Here is a 22252-nt window from a genome sequence, read left to right as displayed (position 1 = left end):
TTCTTTTTGGGCAGATTACAGGCGTTTTCCATTGATCTCTATTGAATCTAAAAACGCCTGCACAAAAATCGCGGTAAAAATCGCGGTAAAAAACGCCGCAAAAATCGCGGTAAAATCGCGGTAAAAAACGCGCGAAAAACGCTACGCTCAGGTGTGAATGTAGCCTTAATCCTTTGATGATCACCCCTAGTTTAACCCCTTCCCTGCCAGTGTCATTATTACAGTAACAGTGCATATTATTTAGCACTGATTACTGTAGTAATGTCCCTGGTCCCCCCAAAAGTGTAAAAAATGTCAGTTAGGGGTCCGATCTGTCCGCCGCAATGTCGCAGTCCCGCATAAAAATCACAGATCGCCGCCATTACTAGTAAAAAAAATAAATAAAAATGACAAATCTTTCCCCTAGTTTGTAGATGTGACAACTTTTGCACAAACCAATCAATATACGCTTATTGGGATTTTTTTTTTTTTTTTTAACCAAAAATATGTAGCAGAATACAAATTTGCCTAAAAGGATGAAAAAAATTTTGATTTTTTAATTTTTTTTTTGGGGGGAATGTTATATAGCAGAATGTGAAAAATAGTTTTTCTTCCCCAGAATTATCGTACTTTTTTGTTTATAGTGCAATAAAAAAAAAAAAAAAAAAAAATCACAGGTGATCAAATACCACCAAAAGAAAGCTCTATTTGTGGGGGAAAAAAGGACGTCAGTTTTATCTAGGTACAGCGTCGCACGACCGCGTAATAGTCCGTTAACGCAGTGCCGAATCGCAAAATAGGGCCTGGCCATTAAGGGGGAAAATCCTTCCGGCCCAGAACTGGTAATATGGGGAGGGAAAAAAAAATAAAAAAATGCAGTGGCGATCAACCACCACCAAAAGAAAGCACTATTTGTGTGAAAAAAAAAAAAAGTATATAAAATTTAGTTATAGTTTGCGTAGAGCGTTGCATGGCTGCACAATTACCAGTTAACCGCTTGCTGACCGCCGCGCGACTATTTACTGCGGCGGTCAGCCCCTCACAGGCAAAGCGACGAAGAGCTACGTCACTAGCCTGTGAGGCTCTAGGGAGCGAGCGTGCGCCGCCGGAACGCTCACGGACCCCCCCGTGTGTGTGTCCGGCGGACCTGATGTCCGCCAGCCACTCGCGATCGTCCGTTACACCGGAAGAAAGGCAGGCGGCTAATGTAAACAAGCCGTCTGTCATTCTTCCCTGTGTAAGAATGGAGATCACACGGTTCTACTATGTAGGACCGTTGATCTCGGTTCTTACACTAGTAGCCACAGCCAATCACAGTTGGAAACACGCCCCTAGGACACACTTAACCCCTCCCTCTCCAATACAGTTAACTCCTTCACGGCCAGTGTCATTATTACAGTAACAGTGCATATGTATAGCACTGATTACTGTAGTAATGTCACTGGTAACCCCAAAAGTGTCAAAAATGTCAGTCAAGGGTCCGATCTGTCCGCCGCAATGTCGCAGTCCCGCAAAAAATAAAAAATAAAAAGATAGCCGCCATTACTCAAAAAGAAAAAAAAAAAAAAAAAAAGACAAAAAGACGCAAACCAATCAAAATACGCTTTTTGCGATTCATTTTACCAAGCATATGTAGCATAAAACAAATTGGCCAAAAATGTTAAAAAATTTTGATTTTTACATTTTTTTTTGTGAACTTCATATAAAAAAAATTAGAAAAATATTGTTATTTTTGCAAAATTGACGCTCTTTTTTTTTTGTTTATAGCGCATGATCAAAAAAAAAAAAAAAAAAAAAAAAAAAAAAAAAAAAAAAAAAAAAAAAAAAAAAAAAAAAAAAATCGCACAGGTGATCAAATACCACCAAAAGAAAGCCCTGTTTGTGGGAAAAAAAGGACGTCAAATTTGTTTAGGTACAGCGTCGCACAACCGCGCAATTGTCCTTTAAAGTCACGCAGTGCCGAATCGCAAAATACCCCCTGGTCAGGAAGGGGGTAAAATCTTCCGGGGCTTAAGTGGCTTAAGTGGTTAAAGTAGCACAGGGCCGAATGGCAACAACTGGCCTGGTCATAAAAAGAGTAAAATCTTCCGGATTTGAAGCGGATAATATCCAAAATCCAACAAGAATAACAAACCACAGCCAAAAAGCTGCCACCACATTCTTATGTCAAATAACCCGCAAAAACAAAAAAAACACTCTACCTCCTGACACCAAATGATTCCCCTTTTATGTCAAAACCAGAAAGAAACCCCCTCCATCTCCCCAGTGATGTCAGACAAAACCTTCCTGAATTATGACAACCAAAATTACACCATGTGTCCCCCCTCCCCCCACCTCTATCCCAAACCAGCATGTCAACCATAATGGCCCCAAATTACAACCCCAAGTCATGCCAAACAACCACAAAAACCATTTACCTTTTTAAAAGCTTCTGGCATACATCGGTCCACAAACCTTTTACAGCTTTCATCTGATTCCGAAAGACCTGAGAGAAGAAAAGGGAAATTTATGAAGTGGTTACATTCAGTTTTTGCAAAGTTTATATTAAAATATAAAGCAGCATTCAATTTAATTTTCAGCTTTAGGCCTCTTGCACACTGCAGCTTAAAAATGCTCAGTACAGCATTTTTTTTTCTGTGCTAAAATAGAGCCCATTCATTCTTATGTGCCTATGCACACAGCCGCGTAATTGAGCGCCGCTTATTCTTCAGTAAGAACAAAATAGAAAAATCTGCATTTTTGGTCAGTAATTTATGCCTGATGTGCGCAAAAACGCGCAAATACGTACAAATGACCCTAAAATGTCAATTGAATATCCAGAACGCTAGAATAAATTTATGCGCAATTGCGCGCATTTACGCGAATTCGCGCGAGCGCGAAAATGCGCTAAAATGCGTGCATTACAATTACGCCAGAAAACGTAGACGCTCTAACAGGAGTATCGTGTGCAAGGTGCCTTAGGCAACAAACATCCTTGGAATCACAGCCTAGTGGTGTCATCTGCCTGGCAGTGTAAATCTGAGGACTGGTTGATTCAAATCCCTTGGCAAATAAAACCCTTCCAATATTTGCATGTTCTAAGAACAAAACCTGATCCTGAAGACGTCAATTGGTTATGACAAAACGCGTTGGGTGGGGCTTCAGGAGACATCACTTCCAGCTTGTGAAGCACTTCTGGGATTTCATGCAGTTAATACCATAATGCTTTTGTAAGTACATTCATTTTAATTTATTAAGCACAGATGCATTTATTGTATCATTGTTGAATTGTTCAAGCACTGAGCACTTTTTCAGCACAAACTGAAAACTATTATTTTGTACAAAAAAAAAAAAAGGGGCAGCGCTGTGGTTGTTTATTAGTACCAATGAATGCACGTTATCTGTTTTTAGCGGTTTGTCTGGAGTTCAGCTTTACCCTGGGTTTACACTGATGTGGTGCGGAACACTTTTACACTGATGTGGTGCGGAACACTTTTACACTGATGTGGTGCGGAACACTTTTACACTGATGTGGTGCGGAACACTTTTACACTGATGTGGTGCGGAACACTGCATGTAATTCACACAAGAATCGCACCACATTCCTGTGTGAATTATTAGTGGTGTCACTAGGGTGCAATTTGAGCCATGGATTTGTATGGCTTAAAAACGCACCGCATGCGCACCAAACTCGTGCAGGAACCTTTGTCCGCTCCAGAAAAGGATTGCATGGGTATTCACACCCATCCAATCCGATTCTGCAAATTGCACTGCGTTTTGCAAACAGATTTCAGAATGTCGTTAAAGCGGAGTTCCACTCATTTTTGTGTTTGTTAAAAGTCACCAGCTACAAAAAGTGTAGTTGCTGACTTTTAATAAACACACACTCACCTGTCCCACGATCCAGAGATGCGGCCGCCCGAAGCCTCACTCCTCTCGGCAGCGCCGGCATCTCTACTGTAGGCACCCAGCTGTGACAGCTTGCGGCATCACAGCAGGGTGCGCACTGCACATGTGCGAGTCGCACTGTGCGTTGTGAATGACCGGGCAATGTTCTGGGACCCAGAAGATTGCAAGGAGGGAGGCGGGAAAGGAGAACTTCCGCTCAAGCTGCCTAGGCGGCTTGAGCGGGTACCTGTCAAATCTATGTACCCGCATCGCTATTGTCACACGGATCCTCCCCCTGGCCAATCAGGGAGCGGGTCCTCCCGCTTCCTGATTGGCCGAAAGGCAAACCCCATGCCATTGGCCGAGGAGGCGGCGGGAGGACTGAGGCGACGCGGGGACTGAAGAGAAGCTGCCGTGAGGTTAAGTGCACGGGTCACGTGGGGGGAACGCTGGCATCTCTGCATTGATTGGGGGCAATGCTGTGGGCAGTCTGCATTGACTGGGGGCAATGCTGTGGGCACTCTGCATTGATAGTTAATAGCAACATGCACTTTTTGTGACAATATAAGATTTTTGATGAAATTGCTCAGTCTAAAGGTCTGCGCTCAGAAATTTTTTTATTTGCTCAGCACAGTAAATAATTAGAGGGAACATTGCCTGTAACCCCCATATTATGTGGACACGTTGTCATTTTGCAGAGTCACAGATATGGTGGTCTTCTACAGAAATCCGGAAAACTTGTATCTTAAAGAGAAGACCACCCAGGCAAAAATTACACTGCGCATATCCGAACACCTACAGTGCCTTGAAAAAGTATTCATACCCCTTGAAATTTTCCACATTTTGTTATTGCACAACCAAAAACAAATGTATTTTATTGGGATTTTATGTGATAGACCAACACAAAGTGGCACATAATTGTTAAGTGGAAGGAAAATGATAAATGGTTTTCAAAATTTTTTTTTTTACAAATATGTAAAAAGTGTGGGGGGGGTATTTGTATTCACCCCCCTTTACTCTGATACCCCCTAACTAAAATCTAGAGGAACCAATTGCCTTCAGAAGTCAACTAATTAGCAAAGAGAGTCCACCTGTGTGTAATTTAATCTCAGTATAAATACAGCTGTTCTGTGAAGCCCTCAGAGGTTTGTTAGAGAACCTTAGTGAAAAACAGCATTATGAAGGCCAATGAACACTCCAGGCAGATCAGGGATAAAGTTGTGGAGAAGTTTAAAGCAGGGTTAGGTTATAAAAAATTTCCCAAACTTTGAACATCTCACTGAGCGCTGTTCAATCCATCATGGGAAAAGTATGGCACAACTGCAACCCTACCATGACATGGCCGTCCACCTAAACTGACCGGCCGGGCAAGGAGAGCATTCATCAGAGAAGCAGCCAAGAGGCCCATGGGAACTCTGGAGGAGGTGCAGAGATCCACAGCTCAGGTGGGAGAATCTGTCCACAGGACAACTATTAGTCGTGAACTCCACAAATCTGCCCTCTATGGAAGAGTGAGAAGAAGAAAGCCATTGGTGATAGAAATCCATAAGAAGTCCCGTTTGTGAGAAGCCATGTGGGGGACACAGCAAACATGTGGGGAAGGTGCTCTGCTCAAATGAGACCAAAATTGAACTTTTTAGCCTAAAAGCAAAACACTATGTGGCGGAAAACTAACACTGCACATCACCCTGACTGAACACACCATCCCCACTGTGAAACATGGTGGTGGTAGCATCATGTTGTGGGGACAGGGAAGCTGGTCAGAGTTGATGGGAAGATGGATGGAGCCAAATACAGGGCAATCTTAGAACAAAACCTGTTAGAGTCTGCAAAAGACTTGACTGGGACGGAGGTTCACCTTCCAGCAGGACAACGACCTGAAACATCCAGCCAGAGCTACAATGGAATGGTTTACATCAAAGCATATCCATGTGTTAGAATGGCCCAGTCACAGTCCAGACCTAAATCACATTGAGAATCTGTGGAAAGACTTGAAAATTGCTGTTCACAGACGCTCTCCATCCAATCTGACAGAGTTTGAGATATTTTGCAAAGAAAAATGGGCAAAAATGTCCTCTCTAGTAGGTGGTAGAGACATCCCCAAAAAGACTTGCAGCTGTAATTGCAGGGAAAGGGGGTTCTACAAAATATTGACTCCGGGGGGTGAATAGAAATGCAGCCACACTTTTCACAGATTTGTAAAAAAATTGGAAAACCATTTATCATTTTCCCTCCACTTCACAATTATGTGCCACTTTGTGTCGGTCTATCACATAAAATCCCAATAAAATACATTTACGTCTTTAGTTGTAACATGACAAAATGTGGAAAATTTCAAGGGGGTATGAATACTTTTTCAAGGCACTGTAGGAGTTCGGTACATTTAAAAGTGTTAAAATACATTGAGGCTCGGTTCACACCGGTGGGGACTTGTCAGGCGACTTAGTGCATTCAGTGCAATGGAACCGTTCTAATCAGAGTGACTCAAGTCGCTCCGACTTAGAAAAAGGTTCCTGCACTACTCGGAGGGCGACTTCAGAGCGGCTTGCATTGACTTCTATTAAAAGAAGTTGTTTGCAAGCCGCGCTGTAAGGTGCGGCTTTAGAGTCGGGTGACTTTGAAGCCGCCCCAGTGTGAGCCGAGCCTTATGGTATTGGTTGTAACATAACAAAATGTGGAAAATTCTAAAGGGGTATGAAAACTTTATCAAGGCACTGTATGTAGGATTCATTAGCCGGGGAAGAAGAGGGAAGAGAAAGATCTTCTGATATAAATATAATGGCGGAGTGCAGAGACACCATCCCCCTGTACAGTAATTATAGTGATAATCAAACGGCTATTATGTAATACCGCTGAAATCAGACGCATTATTCCCATGTGACGGGACCTGCTAATACGAGCCGAGCGGCTCCATCCCACAACGAGCTGATTATTATCCTTACTCGCCGACGCTGCAACAAACAAATAGGATTTTCTTTATTATTTTTATTTAACACTCAACTCCAGACACACAAAAAAATAAAATTTAAAGTGGTTAAAAATCTCAGACATGAAATATGAACAAAGCATATCCCTCTATAGCAGTGATGGTGAACCTTGGCACCACAGATGTTGTGGAACTACATTTCCCATGATGCTCATGCACTCTGCATGAGCATAGTGAGGCTGTAGATGGGCACTGATCAGGTTGCAATGGTGAGGCTGCAGATGGGCACTGATGAGGCTGCATTCATGGGCAATGGTGAGGCTGCATTCATGGGCAATGGTGAGGCTGCAAGGGTGAGGCTGCATTGATGTTCACTGATCAGGCTGCAATGGTGAGGTTGCATTGATGGGCACTGATCAGGCTGCAATGGTGAGATTGCATTGATGGGCACTGATCAGGCTGTATTCATGGGCAATGGTGAGGCTGCAGATGGGCACTGATTAGGTTGCAACGGTGAGGCTGCATTTATGGGCACTGATCAGGCTGCAATGGTGAGACTGCATTGATGGGCACTGATCAGGCTGTATTCATGGGCAATGGTGAGGCTGCAGATGGGCACTGATTAGGTTGCAACGGTGAGGCTGCATTGATGGGCACTGATCAGGCTGCAATGGTGAGACTGCATTGATGGGCACTGATCAGGCTGTATTCATGGGCAATGGTGAGGCTGCAGATGGGCACTGATTAGGTTGCAACGGTGAGACTGAATTGATGTTCACTGATCAGGCTGCAATGGTGAGGCTGCATTGATGGGCACTGATCAGGCTGCAATGGTGAGACTGCATTGATGGGCACTGATCAGGCTGTATTCATGGGCAATGGTGAGGCTGCAGATGGGCACTGATTAGGTTGCAACGGTGAGACTGAATTGATGGACACTGATCAGGCTGCAATGGTGAGGCTGCATTGATGGGCACGGATCAGGCTGCAATGGTGAGGCTGCATTGATGGGCACGGATCAGGCTGCAATGGTGAGGCTGCATTGATGGGCACGGATCAGGCTGCAATGGTGAGACTGCATTGATGGGCACTGATCAGGCTGTATTCATGGGCAATGGTGAGGCTGCAGATAGGCACTGATTAGGTTGCAACAGTGAGGCTTCAGATGAACACTAATCAGGCTGCATTGATGGGCACTGACCCTTATTTTGCTTCAAAGCTATTTACATTTTTTTTCCCTAAAACTTCCCTCCTAAAATCAAGGTTCGTGTTATACGTCAATAAATATGGTATACTGCCATTTTATTCCCTAGGGTCTCTGCTAAAAAAATGTATGTATGTATATATATGTGTGTGTATGTATGTGTATATATATATATATATATATATATATTTTTTTTTTTTTTTTTTGGGGGTGGGGTGGGGGGGGGGGGGTTAGAAGTACTTTTCTAGCAAAGAAATAAGAATTTAAAACTTGTAAACAAAAGGTGCCAGAAGAAGCCTGGTCTGCAAGTGGCTAATATAGTCGTAAACGGCCAAAGTGGCCAATTCCTATTGGCTGTCCTAGCGGTGGGGTTCTCTCAGGATCCAGGAGAGGAGCAACATCAGTCCATGGTGACTGTTAGAGACTGGCCAGTGGAGGTAAATATGCAGCGCTGGATTAGCAGCTTCAGGAAACGGCATGGACGGGGGACCCAGATGCTGGACCTACAGTAGGTGAATATATCTTTGTTCACAAGGTAAGAAATAAAAATGTTCAGGGTGGATTAGAGGGGGATGGGAGGAAGTTCATGCTTTGTGCAGAGATGTGCTTTAATCTTTATTGAATGCAATGACACCAAAAATAAATGCGGCATGTTTACAGATGGCTGTTTTCTCTACAAAACCCCTCTATGCCCTCCGCTAATCACAGGAGAGGAGGCGGCGGCTGATTACCAAGAAAGTTGGAACAAAAAAATTCCCACTGCATAATTAACGCCTTCCTTCCCAGCACACTGCTACACTAAATCCTATCTGATCAATTATGAAATGATTTTACTTTGGTAAATGGGATAGTGAAGGGGCGTCACATCCTGCCTCAGAGGGAGGGTATGGGGTTTGATGGATCACGTAATCAGTTAGCATAACACTGCAAGTTTATTTATGTCCATATGTATGGGAAAGGACACCGAGGCCCCATTCGCAACTAAGCGTTTTGTACCTGGAAGCTCCAAAACTCAATGAGGAGAAAAAATTGGATTTTTGTAAGACCTTACCGTAAAATTCTTTTCTCCGAGTCCTCCGACAAAATGCACCAATCTGCCCAATTTGAGCTACAAAAAAAGCTCCAGAACTTTTTTGACCTTCAGGCGACTTGGAGTGGAGATATGAACCAGCCCCATAGAGAATAATAGATTTTTTTCTCTTACGTCCTCTGACAGATGCAGCACTCAATGCTTCTTCACTAATGGGTTATGCACCATCTACAGGAGTAGACTAGGCAGTGAAAAGTTTTCACTCGACACGCCTATAGGGGCTGTCCCTTACAACATATCCCCAGACACTCTGTGCTCTCAAATCAGTTTCGTAGCGAGCAGTGAAAGAATTAGGAGTTAATAGTGTTAGGATTAGGGTTAATTTTAATCCTAACCTTAAAATTAACCCTAATCCTAACACTATTAACTCCTAATTCTAGCCCTATTATCCCCTAACCCTAATATTAACCCCTAATCAAATCCCTAATATTAACCAAGGATCCTAACACCCAATATTAACCTCCTAAACCTAAATATTATTCCCTAATTTTAACCCCTACTGCTAAACCTGAATATTCCCTAATTCTAATCCTACCTCATCCCCCTAATCCCAACCCTATTAACCCCTAACCTTAATAACCCCTCATCCAAACCCCAATATTAACCCCTAACCCTAATATTAACCCATAATCCCAATATTTCCCCCTAATATCCACTAATCCTAATATTAACCCCTAATCCTAGCCCTAATAACTCCCTAGGATTATCCCCTAATCCTAGCCCTTTTATATTATATCCTAATCCTAACCCTTTTATATTATCCCCTAAGCCTAACCATAATCTCCCCTAAGCCTATTATCCCTGTGACGGAACCGACCCACAGTTTGCTTCTGTCAGTATACCGCTTCCTCCAGTCTTGAACATAGATATCAGATATTATGGCCGCAATATACAAGGCTAGCCGGCCATAGCTTGTATAAGAACTGGAACTGTTTATTGAACAAACTCACACAGAAAATATACCCCACAGGAGGACATCCCCCTTCTGATCAGATTACCCTAACAATACAAACTGTAAATAGAAACATAATTAATCTGAGCTAATTAACTAGCCACCTGGACAGAAACAATAGGTGAATGGGAATCCACACCTAGACAATGTTATAATTAACATGCTAAGTTACTCAGCACTCAAACCAGCCTGGATGACTATTTGGCCCCTAAAAAGGTATAAACATCCCACAAGGGTTTGCTAGCAGAGACAATAGGTGTGCTAATTAACAATTGGCCATGGAATCCACATCTAAGCAATGCTTTGATTATTCAGGAGTCACGGACTTCATGGAAACACTCTACAACAGGCTATATGGCAAAGCTCATACAATGTTCCATCATTCTGATACAGTGGAAATAATGTATCAGATTTCTTGAGGGATATTGTGGATAAATATTAACGTCCCATTTGAAGTACTCCAAACCACATTCTCAGTGCCAATTAAGTAGTTGTCCATCATTTTCTCGGTCAACCAGTGGCCCAAATAGGACAAAGGGAGACTTACACATAAGGAGGGACCTGAGAGAGGGATTTCCTTAGAGAGGTTGGGAAAGCTGTGTTCTACGGGCCCCCCCAACCAAAGTGACTCCCGTCACAATCCCCTAATCCTATCCTCAAAATTATCCCCTGATCTTATCCCCTAACATCCCCAAATCGTAACCCCAATATTATCCCCTAACCCTAATATCCCCTAATCTTAACCCCAATATTGACCCCTAACCCCAACCCTATTAACCCCAATATTATCCCCTAACCCTAATATCCCCTAATGTTAACCCCAATCCTAATATTAACCCCAATATTATCCCCTAATCCTAACCCTATTACTCCCTAATCCTAACCCTAAAATTATCCTCCAATATTGACCTCCTAACCCTAATATTCACCCCAATATTGACCTCCTAACCCTAATATTCACCCCAATATTGACCTCCTAACCCTAATATCCCCTAATCCTAACCCCAATATTGACCCCTAACCCCAACCCTAATATTAACCCCAATATTATCCCCTAACCCTAATATCCCCTAATGTTAACCCCAATATTGACCCCCTAACCCTAATATCCCCTAATGTTAACCCCAATATTGACCCCTAATCCCAACCCTAATATTAACCCCAATATTATCCCCTAATCCTAACCCTAAAATTAACCCCAATATTGACCTCCTAACCCTATTAACCCCAATATTGACCTCCTAACCCTATTATCCCCTAACCCTAATATCCCCTAATCCTAACCCCAATATTGACCCCCTAACCCCTACCCTAATATTAACCCCAATATTATCCCCTAATCCTAACCCTATTACTCCCTAATCCTAACCCCAATATTAACTCCTAAACCTAATTCTAACTCCTGGTATTGACCCTAACCCTAAAATCCCCTGAGCCTAACCCCAATATTAACCCCAAAGCCTAATCCCTTATATATTGACTCTTAATCCTAATCCCTAACCCAACAAAATACAAAAAATAAAATAAATAACCCCTAACCATAACCTTGAACCCCTAAAAAACTAAAAAAAAAAAAAAAAAACTAAAAAAAAAAATAGTAATAAAATGTGAATGAGAAAGCTTAAAAACATAGCAACAAATGATGAAGCATTATATAATTTCCTATTGGCTAATAAAAATAACAGCAAAGCTCAAAAATGCTTTAAAAACACTGTACAAAAACGCTTAAACACCAAAAAAAAAAAAAAAATTGCTTAAAAATTTGACGTTCAGGTGTGAATGCAGCCTCACCGCTGAAGTTTAATCTGCTTATATTTTGTCTTCCCTGTTTCCTCTCCTCGTTTAATATTTTCTTGTACTCTCAGTGATAATGGGTGGGTGGGTGGGGGGGGGGGGGGGGGGTAATATCCCGGGGGCAAAAAAAGCAATAAAAACCCGACAGGGGTTCTAACCCCCCCCCCCCCCCCCCCCCCAGTTTTGACAGGAAATCAGATGGACAACTTACCGAGTTTTGCCAGGTAGGTGGAGGCTATTAAACACTTGCCCAGGGACTCCTCCCTCTTATAGGGGATGGACCAATGGTCGGTGAGAACCCGGCTCTCCAGTTCATACAGGTTGGTGGTGGGAAACTCGATGCTTTCTCCAGAACAGTTCCCATTCTCATCATTCTTCTAAAATTAGAGAGAAAGAAAAAAAAAAGGTTTTAACAAATCCTCATTGTATGATGGGAGTTGTAGTTGTCTAGGATAACAAAATCTTTTACAAAGCAGAAAACTAAGATTTGCCCTCCCATTCTCCCACCAATAGAACGGCCGTGAGCCATAAGATTTTACATCTTTAGTTTATTCCAATTACATTTGTCTCCCCCCCCCCCCCCCCACACACCACCATCCACATGCAAAATACATTAAATAAACCTTAATTACATATTCACTACTACGTCATCACTGGGCCTCTGTGCTATTCTATGCAATGTAGGCAGATAATGGCTAGTGGGAGGGGCCAGCAGGGTGATGTACATAGACCCTGTGATGTCATCAGTGGGCCTCTGCAGTTCTCATTACAATGCGGGTAGATTATGGCCGGTGGGAGGTGCCTCTGTACTCCTCAGCCCTGATACAAGCAGTGGGGCTGGCTCTTGGGAGGAGTTATGCAAATACTGCGAAAAGCTCACAGTGTGCAGTGAATTTAGAGACGACCATTTCAGTACAGGAGAGAAGACTGAAGGGGAGGATGGAGGTCGGATTTTACTGGGCGATTCCACATTCTTGCATTCCCTGTACAGCAGAGCCGGAGTGTAAGAGGCAGAAGCAGCACAAGGAGCCAATCAGTTCATGAGCTGACTAGAAGCATTCTACTGAGAGAGCAGAATGATGGAGAGATTAGCCTATCACTGTGCAGCTTCTACTTATCCAGTCATTGGTTGGGGGCTGGTCCGGGATATTAACCACTTCCCGTCACTGCACTGCCTATTTATATCGGCAGTGTGGCTCTCCCAGGCAAAATCACATTAATAGGCGTCATCTGCCTGGGAGGCCACTAGGGGGTGAATGCGTACCACCAGGGGCACGCTCCCGCACCCGATCGTCAGCTGTGAAGCCAGTGAGGGGGGTCAGGCGGCTCCGATTGCCACCTGACACCCCCCCCCCCATCTCCCCCCGCTGACAGAGGACGACGGACGGCTCATGTAAACACAGCCGACCATCCTTCTCCCTGCAATGATCATAGAGACCATGTGATCCGGTTATATAGGATCGCATGTCTCTATGATCATCTCACAAGCCCAACCCCCCCCACAGTTAGAATCACTTCCCTAGGCTCACATTTAACCTCTTGATCACCAATAGTATTAACCCCTTCCCTGCCAGTGTCATTATTACAGTGACAGTGCATATATTTAGCACTGATTACTGTAGTAATGTCACTGGTCCCCCCAAAAGTGTCAAAAATGTCAGTTAGGGGGTCCGATCTGTCCGCCGCAATGTCGCAGTCCCGCAAAAAAAATATAACGCAGATCGCCGCCATTACTAGTAAAAAAAATAAATAAAAATGACATAAATCTTTCCCTTTGTTAGTAAACGCGATAACTTTTGCGCAAACCAATCAAAATACGCTTATTGTGATTTTTTTTACCAAAAATATGTAGCAGAAAACAAATTGGCCTAAAATGTTAAAAAATTTTATTTTTAATTTTTTTTTGGGGAATTTCATATAGCAGAAAGGGAAAAATGTTTTTTTTTTTTAAAATTGTCATTTTTTGTTTTAACCACTTGCCGACTGCCGCCTGACTATATACGGCGGCGGTCAGCCCCTCACAGGCAAAGTGACGTATGGGTACGTCACTAGCCTGTGAGGCTCTAAGGAGTGAGCGTGCGCCGCCGGAGGCACGCTCCCGCTCGCTCATGGACCGACCCCCCCCCCCCAGCCTCCCCGCTCGCTCACCGACCCCCCATGTCCCCCCTGCCCGATGTCCGCCATTCACTAGCGATCCTCCTGTACACCGGGAGAAAGGCAGGCAGCTAATGTAAACAAAGCCGCCTGTCATTCTCCCCTGTGTAAGCACAGATCATACGGTCCTGCTATGTAGGACCGTAGATCTCTGCTGTTGCATGAAAAAGCCACATCCAATCACAGTTAGAAGCACACCCCTAGGGACACACTTAACCCCTCCTTCTCAAATAAAATTAACCCCTTCCCTCCCAGTGTCATTTTTACAGTAACAGTGCATATGTATAGCACTGATTACTGTAGTAATGTCACTGGTAACCCCAAAAGTGTCAAAAATGTCTGTCAAGGGTCTGATCTGTGCACTGCAATGTCGCAGTCCCGCAAAAAAAAAAAAAAAAAAAACACCACCAATAAAAATGACAGAAATCTTTCCCTTAGTTAGTAAATGCAATAACTTTTGCACAAACCAATCAAAATATGCTTTTTGCGATTTTTTTTTACCAAACATATGGTAAAAAAAAAAATTGGCCTAAAATGTTAAAAAATTTTGATTTTTACGCTTTTTTGGGGGGGGGGGGGGAATTTCATATAAAAAAATGTGAAAAATATTGTTATTTTTGCAAAATTGATGCTCTTTTTGTTCATAGCGCATGATCAAAAAAAAAAAAAAAAAAAAAAAAAAAAAAAAAAAAAAAAAAAATCGCAGAGGTGATCAAATACCACCAAAAGAAAGCTCTGTTTGTGGGAAAAAAAGGATGTCAATTTTATTTGGGAACAGTGTCGCACGACCGCGCAATTGTCCACTAAAGGAACGCAGTGCTGAATCACAAAATATGGCCTGGTCATTAAGGGGTGGAAATCTTCCGGTCTTAAAGTGGTTAAGTGTCGGTTCACACTTCCGCGTTTGCGGAGATCGCATGTAATTCGGAGCGCACTGCTCCTAATTACATGCGATCTGATGTGCGGATGCGAGTTCAGCCACTTTGTATGGCTGAATTCGCACTGTATCCGCACCAAACTCGCACAGGAGGCATTTTTTGAGCCGCAGAAGAATCGGATCGCACAGTGGTTCACACTTGTGCGATCCGATTCTGTGCGTACTTGCAGATCGCACTGCGATATGCAATCAAACTGGGGGTGTCGTTAACTTTTAATTGACACCCCCTGCGTATCGCATATGGCAGTGTGAACTGCCAGATGTGCAAATGCGATGCGGGAACAGGCTGCATATTCGCAGCGTTCCCGCATCGCACAAGTGTGAACCGGCACTTAGTGCAGTGACAACCCTGCACTATGGTGTATATTTCCCTGTAGCTGCCTGCACTAGGATTACCCTGTACCCCGGCGCTATTTCAACATACACAATAGTGCTGAAAGTGCTTAAATCAATAATAATCTCAATAAAAAGATAAAAAATAATAAATTCATAAGTGAATCACATTGATAAATGCAGTAAATCTCATTAACCACTTAAAAGACTGCAGACCGTGGTTTTAGTGCGGCAGGCAGCCCCTCCTGCGTGAACCGAGGTAGTACTATGATCACATAGTGCCTGTGATCCTTCTATATAGGAACACATGTCTCTATGGTCATTTCACAAGTCCCTCCCCACACAGATAGTAAACACTCCCTTAGGCTTACATTTAACCCCTTGATCACCCAGTGTTAACCCCTTCCCTGCCAGTGTCATTATTACAGTAACAGTGCATATTTTTAGCACTGATTACTGTAGTAATGTCACTGGTACCCCCAAAGTGTCACAAAATGTCAGTTAGGGGTCCGATCTGTCCGCCGCAATGTCGCAGTCCCGCTAAAAATTGCTGATCGCTGCCATTACAGTAAACGCCCCTTCATTGCGGGGGTTCCGTTCCGGACCAAGCCGCAAAAAGTGAAATTCCGCGAAATAGAAAACCCTATTAAAATGCATTGTAGCCATGTTTTTTTTACTGTCACTGTACGTGTAAAAGCATTTTAAGGTCTTTAAACACACTTTTAAAACAATAGAAACTAATTTAAACACATAAAAGATACTGAGAGACATAGCAAGAGCTATGGAAAACACAAAATTATTTCATTTTTTATGATTTATATAGTAAAATAACATTACAAAAAAAAAAAAAAAAAAACGCAATATACCGGGACCGCAAAAACTGAACCGCGATGGAGCGGGGGTTTACTGTACTAGTAAAAAAATAAATAAAAAAATAAAAATGACACAAATCTTTTCCCTAGTTTGTAGAGGACATAATTTTTGCGCAAACCAATCAAAATAGACTTATTGCAATTTTTTTTTTTTTTTACCAAAAATATCTAGCAGAATACATATTGGCCTAAAAGGATAAAAAAAATTTAATTTAAAATTTTTTTTTTTTTTTTTGGGAAGGTTATATAGCAGAAAGTGAAAATTGCTGTTTTTCTCAGAATTGTTGCTCTTTTCTGTTTTAAAGCGCAAAAAATAGAAAAAAGAAAAACCCAGCGGTGATTAACAGCTTCCGGACCGCCCACTGCACATTTACTGCGGAAGGTTGGCCCTCGTGCGGTCAGTTGCACGATTGATGCTTGGGGGGGCGAGCACCATGATCACGCAATTGTCCGTTAAATTAACGCAGTGCAGAATAGCAAAATATGTCCTGGTCATTAAGGGGGCAAAACTTTCTGGTCCAGAAGTGGTTAACTTCTGCACACTGGGGGGAAAAAAGAAAAAGAAAGAAAGAAAGAAAGAAAGAAAGAAAGAAAGAAAGAGAAAGAAAAAGAAAGAAAAAAAGAAAGAAAGAAAAAGAAAGAAAAAAAGAAAGAAAGAAAAAAAGAAAAAAAGAAAGAAAGAAAAAAAGAAAGAAAGAAAGAAAGAAAGAAAGAAAGAAAGAAAGAAAGAAAGAAAGAAAGAAAGAAAGAAAGAAAGAAAGAAAGAAAGAAAGAAAGAAAGAAAGAAAGAAAGAAAGAAAGAAAGAAAGAAAGAAAGAAAGAAAGAAAGAAAGAAAGAAAGAAAAGAAAGAAAGAAAGAAAGAAAGAAAGAAAAAGAAAGAAAAAAAGAAAGAAAGAAAGAAAGAAAGAAAGAAAGAAAAAGAAAGAAAAAAAGAAAGAAAGAAAGAAAGAAAGAAAGAAAGAGAAAGAAAAAAAGAAAGAAAGAAAAAAAGAAAAAAAGAAAAAAAGAAAAAAAGAAAAAAAGAAAGAAAGAAAGAAAGAAAGAAAGAAAGAAAGAAAGAAAGAAAGAAAGAAAGAAAGAAAGAAAGAAAGAAAGAGAAAGAAAAAGAAAGAAAAAAAGAAAGAAAGAAAGAAAGAGAAAGAAAAAGAAAGAAAAAAAGAAAGAAAGAAAAAAAAGAAAAAAAGAAAGAAAGAAAAAAAAGAAAAAAAGAAAGAAAGAAAAAAAAGAAAAAAAGAAAGAAAGAAAAAAAAGAAAAAAAGAAAGAAAGAAAAAAAAGAAAAAAAGAAAGAAAGAAAAAAAGAAAGAAAGAAAGAAAGAAAGAAAAGGAAAAAAGAAAGAAAAAAGAAAGAAAAAGAAAAAAGAAAGAAAAAGAAAGAAAGAAAGAAAGAGAAAGAAAGGAAAAAAGAAAGAAAGAAAAAAAAGAAAAAAAAAGAAAAAAAAGAAAAAAAAAGAAAAAAAAGAAAAAAAGAAAGAAAGAAGGATCTCTGGCTTCTATAAGGGGATCTCCATTATAAGCAGAACTTTTCCCATCAGGTGGGGAAGGTTTTGTAAGAAGGAGGGACGGGTACGGCGCCCGTTTCGTGTGAGTACATGTCCTGATTTGGCATGGCGGGGGAGGCTGGCAGGCTTTATTTTGGACCTGTGACAGATCTCATGTGTCAGGGACGCTCCCGGCAGCAGAGAGGAGCTCAGTCACTGACCTCGCTTCCCAGAATAACAACGGCTTAAAGTGACACTTCCACTATAAAGAGAAGCCGGGATCTCATCCCCCCCCCCCCCCCCCTCATTCATGAGATTCCAGATATACGTCCTGCACCAATACCATCAATTCACTGCAACTCTGGGGAACTCCAATTAATGCAATGCATGTACAAAGCAGAAAATTTTTTCTCAGAATTTTTAGTCTTTACTTTTATATTGCAAAAAAAATAAACTCACAGTGGTGATCAAATAACGCCAAACGAAAGCTCTATTTGTGTAAAAATAATGATATAAATTTCATTAGGGTACAGTGTTGCATGACCGTGCAACTGCCACTTAAAGTATCGCAGCGCAAAATAGCAAAAAAAAAATGGCCTGGCCATGAAGGGGGTAAAACCTTCCAGAGCTGAAGCGGATAAGATTACAAATTCCTGCATGCTTTGTTAACTTAAAAAGAAAATCAAAAATCGCATTGAAAACCGTTCCATTTTTCCATTAAGTGATTTTAAACCCGAATCGCCCCGAGTCGCACTTGTTGTAATTTGTTCCCCGTCGGTATCAGACAGATAAAGATGTATTATTCATAACAGTGTGAGGTTTACAGCAGACATCCTCTGCGCTGTTCCCGGAGCCCCTGGGAGGACGCAGCCATTATTCCTCCTCTAATTTACACAGATATTCTATTGATGAATTCATGGGTCGCCTTCGTTAAGCGCGGCTCCAGCTGGGAGAGAGTGTGAGAAATCATACAAAACGCGCCCAGTCTAAGCGTCTTTCAGTCCTCGCAATAAAGCGGCTGTGTGTTCCTGCATTTCCGAGAGACAGAGAGCGAAGCTTCTCATCCAGGAAGTCCGCTCACCGGCCTGCATGCTAATGTGCGATTCGGAGAAAGACGAGCCATTAATGAGAAGAGGAAGAGAACCCGAAAGTGAAAACTCCGCACCCAGCGCATCTCACCATTAACCCCTTCATGGCCAGAGAGAACACTACGCACAGGGGAAACATTTTGCAGCATCAGTAAGCGTGATAATAATTCTAGGACTAATTAGCATTCCCAATTGAAGACCCGCCCTTTTCTCACACTTTTGGTTTACAAGTGAAAATAAGCATTTTTAGCTAAAAAATTATTAAGAACCCTCAGACACTATAAAAAAAAAAAAAAAGTGTATGTGTATATATATATATCTTACAAAAGTGAGTACACCCCTCACATTCTTGTAAATATTTTATTCTATCTTTTCATGTGACAACACTGAAGAAATGACACTTTGCTACAATGTAAAGTAGTGAGTGTACAGCTTGTATAACAGTGTAAATTTGCTGTCCCCTCAAAATAACTCAACACACAGCCATTAATGTCTAAACCGCTGGCTACAAAAGTGAGTACACCCCTAAGTGACAATGTCCAAATTGGGCCCAATTAGCCATTTTCCCTCCCCGGTGTCATGTGACTCGTTAGTGCTACAAGGTCTCAGGTGTGAATGGGGAGCAGGTGTGTTACATTTGGTGTTATCGCTCTCACTCTCTCATACTGGTCACTGGAAGTTCAACATGGCTCCTCGTGGCAAAGAAATCTCGGAGGGCCTGAAAAAAAGGAATGTTGCTCTACATAAAGATGGCCTAGGCTATGAGAAGATTGCCAAGACCCTGAAACTGAGCTGCAGCACGGTGGCCAAGACCATACAGCGATTTAACAGGACCGGTTCCACTCAGAAGAGGCCTCGCCATGGTCGACCAAAGAAGTTTAATGCACATGATCAGCGTCATATCCAGAGGATGTCTTTGGGAAATAGACGTATGAGTGCTGCCAGCATTGCTGCAGAGGTTGAAGGGTGGGGGGGGTCAGCCTGTCAGTTCTCAGACCATACGCCGCACACTGCATCAAATTGGTCATCCCAGAAGGAAGCCTCTTCTAAAGATGATGCACAGGAAAGCCCGCAAACAGTTTGCTGAAGACAAGCAGACTAAGGACATGGATTACTGGAACCATCTCCTGTGGTCTGATGAGACCAAGATAAACTTATTTGGTTCAGATGGTGTCATGCGTGTGTGGCGGCAACCAGGTGAGGAGTACAAAGACAAGTGTGTCTTGCCTACAATAAAGCATGGTAGAAACTGAGCTGCAGCATGGTGGCCAAGACCATACAGCGGTTGAACAGGACAGGTTCCACTCAGAACAGGCCTCGCCATGTTCGACCAAAGAAGTTGAGTGCACATGCTCAGCGTCATATCCAGAGGTTGTTTTTGGGAAATAGACGTAAGAGTGCTGCCAGCATTGCATTGAGACTGTGCTGGGAGACACAGCAAACCTTTTGGCAACGACACATACTGGAGGAGTTGGACTGCCTGTGCAACCTCTATAGGGTCCAGGTATGGCCTCATGCTACCAGTAGTGACACTGACCCTGAGCCAAATGCAAAACTAGGGAAAAACAGTCAGAAAAGATGAGTATAGAATAAAAAGGTCAGTGGCCTTCACCTGTAAAACCATTCCTGTTTTGGAGGTCGTCTCATTGTTGCCCATCTAGTGCACCTGTTAATTTCATTAACACCAAAGCAGTTGAAACTGAATAATAACCCCCTCTGCTACTTAACTAACCAGATCATAATCCCAGAAGTTTAAGGACTTGATGCTATACTCTAAAAAGTGTTCCTTCAATTTTTTGAGCAGTCTATAAATACAGGCATACCCCACTTTTTAGTACACAATGGGACCAGAGCATGCATGTAAAACAAAAATGTACTTAAAGTGAAGCAATATCTTTTTTCGCTTCTCAAATGTAAATACACTAATTCTATAGGAAATATTGGTCAGCTTGACATGGCACTAGTCCCAAACCACATGGCACTGATCCCAAACCATAAGTGACAACCACACCAAATTTGGGACGCACGTTAAGGGGGACCCAGGACTGTGACATGGTAGATTACCTAGGCAAGATGGCCGGCCACAAAAGCGGATATGTTGTAGTCCTGGGTCCCCTGCTCCCTAAGTTTGGTGTCCCTGTCACTTATGGTTTAGGAGCAGTGCCATGTCAAGCTGACCAAGATTTCCCATAGACGTCAATGTTAGACAGGGAGCAATGCCTTACCAAGCTGACCAAGATTTCCCATTGACACCAATATACAGGGAGCAATGCCTTACCAAGCTGACCAAGATTTCCCATAGACACCAATATACAGGGAGCAATGCCTTACCAAGCTGACCAAGATTTCCCATAGACACCAATATACAGGGAGCAGTGCCTTACCAAGCTGACCAAGATTTCCCAGACACCAATATACAGGGAACAATGCCTTACCAAGCTGACCAAGATTTCCCTTAGACACCAATATACAGGGAGCAGTGCCTTACCAAGCTGACCAAGATTTCCCATAGACACCAATATACAGAGAGCAATGCCTTACCAAGCTGACCAAGATTTCCCATAGACACCAATATACAGGGAGCAATGACTTACCAAGCTGACCAAGATTTCCCTTAGACACCAATATACAGGGGGCAATGACTTACCAAGCTGGCCAAGATTACCCATAGACACCAATATACAGGGGGCAATGACTTACCAAGCTGACCAAGATTTCCCATAGACACCAATATACAGGGGGCAATGACTTACCAAGCTGACCAAGATTTCCCAAAACTGGCAGCAGTGCCATGTCAAGCTGACCAGGATTTCATATAGACGCCAATGTCAAAAACCGGGAGTAGTGCCATGCCAAGCGGACCAAGCTGTGTACGTAAAGTGAGTGTACATAAAACGGGTTATTCCTGTATCCATCTAGCACTTCTAGGGTATGTATCTCATGTCAGGTGCACTTTAACAATCTTCGCTAGGACCCCCAGATTCTGGGATTGTACTTGAGGTCAGGAGTTCTGACTTTGCTTGCGGTTCCATGCCATTGACTTAGAAAGTACTGAAAGGCGACAGACGGCCCAACTTCCAAAAAGAGGTCAGCGCTGCCAATCACTGTGTTATTCTTAGTACAGGTTTCCTTAAGGTTGATAAGATTACAGTACACCTATTAATAGACCCTGATAAGACCCTGTGCACCATCACAACAAACTCACATGTAGGACTTTAAAAATAACCTGTTGATGCAGAAAAAGTGGAACTATGGGAGCAGTGCCATGCCAAGCTGACCAAGATTTCCCATACAATTAGTGTATTTACATTTGAGAAGTGAAAAAAGGTAATGCTTCACTTTAAAAGTTAAAGGGGCCGACCACAGAGCTGGCATCCTTCTTCCCTGCCTAGGGTGACCCAAAACAAGCATGACATGTAGGGTCACCCCCATACCCAGTATGACCCGGCTTGGTCTAGCACAGCCACCCACCCAGTAATGAAGGAAGAGGACGGCTCTGGATTGTACCCCCTATACACAATCCAGCCATGCCAACTGCCATTAGGAAGGTTCCTTTAACCACTTCCAATACCAGAC

General features: G+C 42.4%; 1 protein-coding gene across 1 annotated transcript in view; it reads right to left on the bottom strand.

The window, feature by feature from the left end:
- The window catches only part of USP24 (ubiquitin specific peptidase 24), a 215226-nt gene that overhangs the window by 147490 nt on the left and 45484 nt on the right, over nucleotides 1-22252 (bottom strand). The window contains exons 2-3 of the mRNA XM_082264831.1: nucleotides 12024-12189; nucleotides 2397-2464 (exon numbers count right to left, since the gene is read on the bottom strand). Coding sequence (XP_082120957.1) covers nucleotides 2397-2464; nucleotides 12024-12189 — 234 coding nt within the window. The remainder of the gene's footprint in view (nucleotides 1-2396; nucleotides 2465-12023; nucleotides 12190-22252) is intronic.

This window comes from Pelophylax lessonae, assembly GCF_965119305.1.
Source record: "Pelophylax lessonae genome assembly, chromosome: 8".
Lineage (NCBI taxonomy): Eukaryota > Metazoa > Chordata > Amphibia > Anura > Ranidae > Pelophylax > Pelophylax lessonae.
This window is presented reverse-complemented; position numbering and strand designations above follow the sequence as displayed.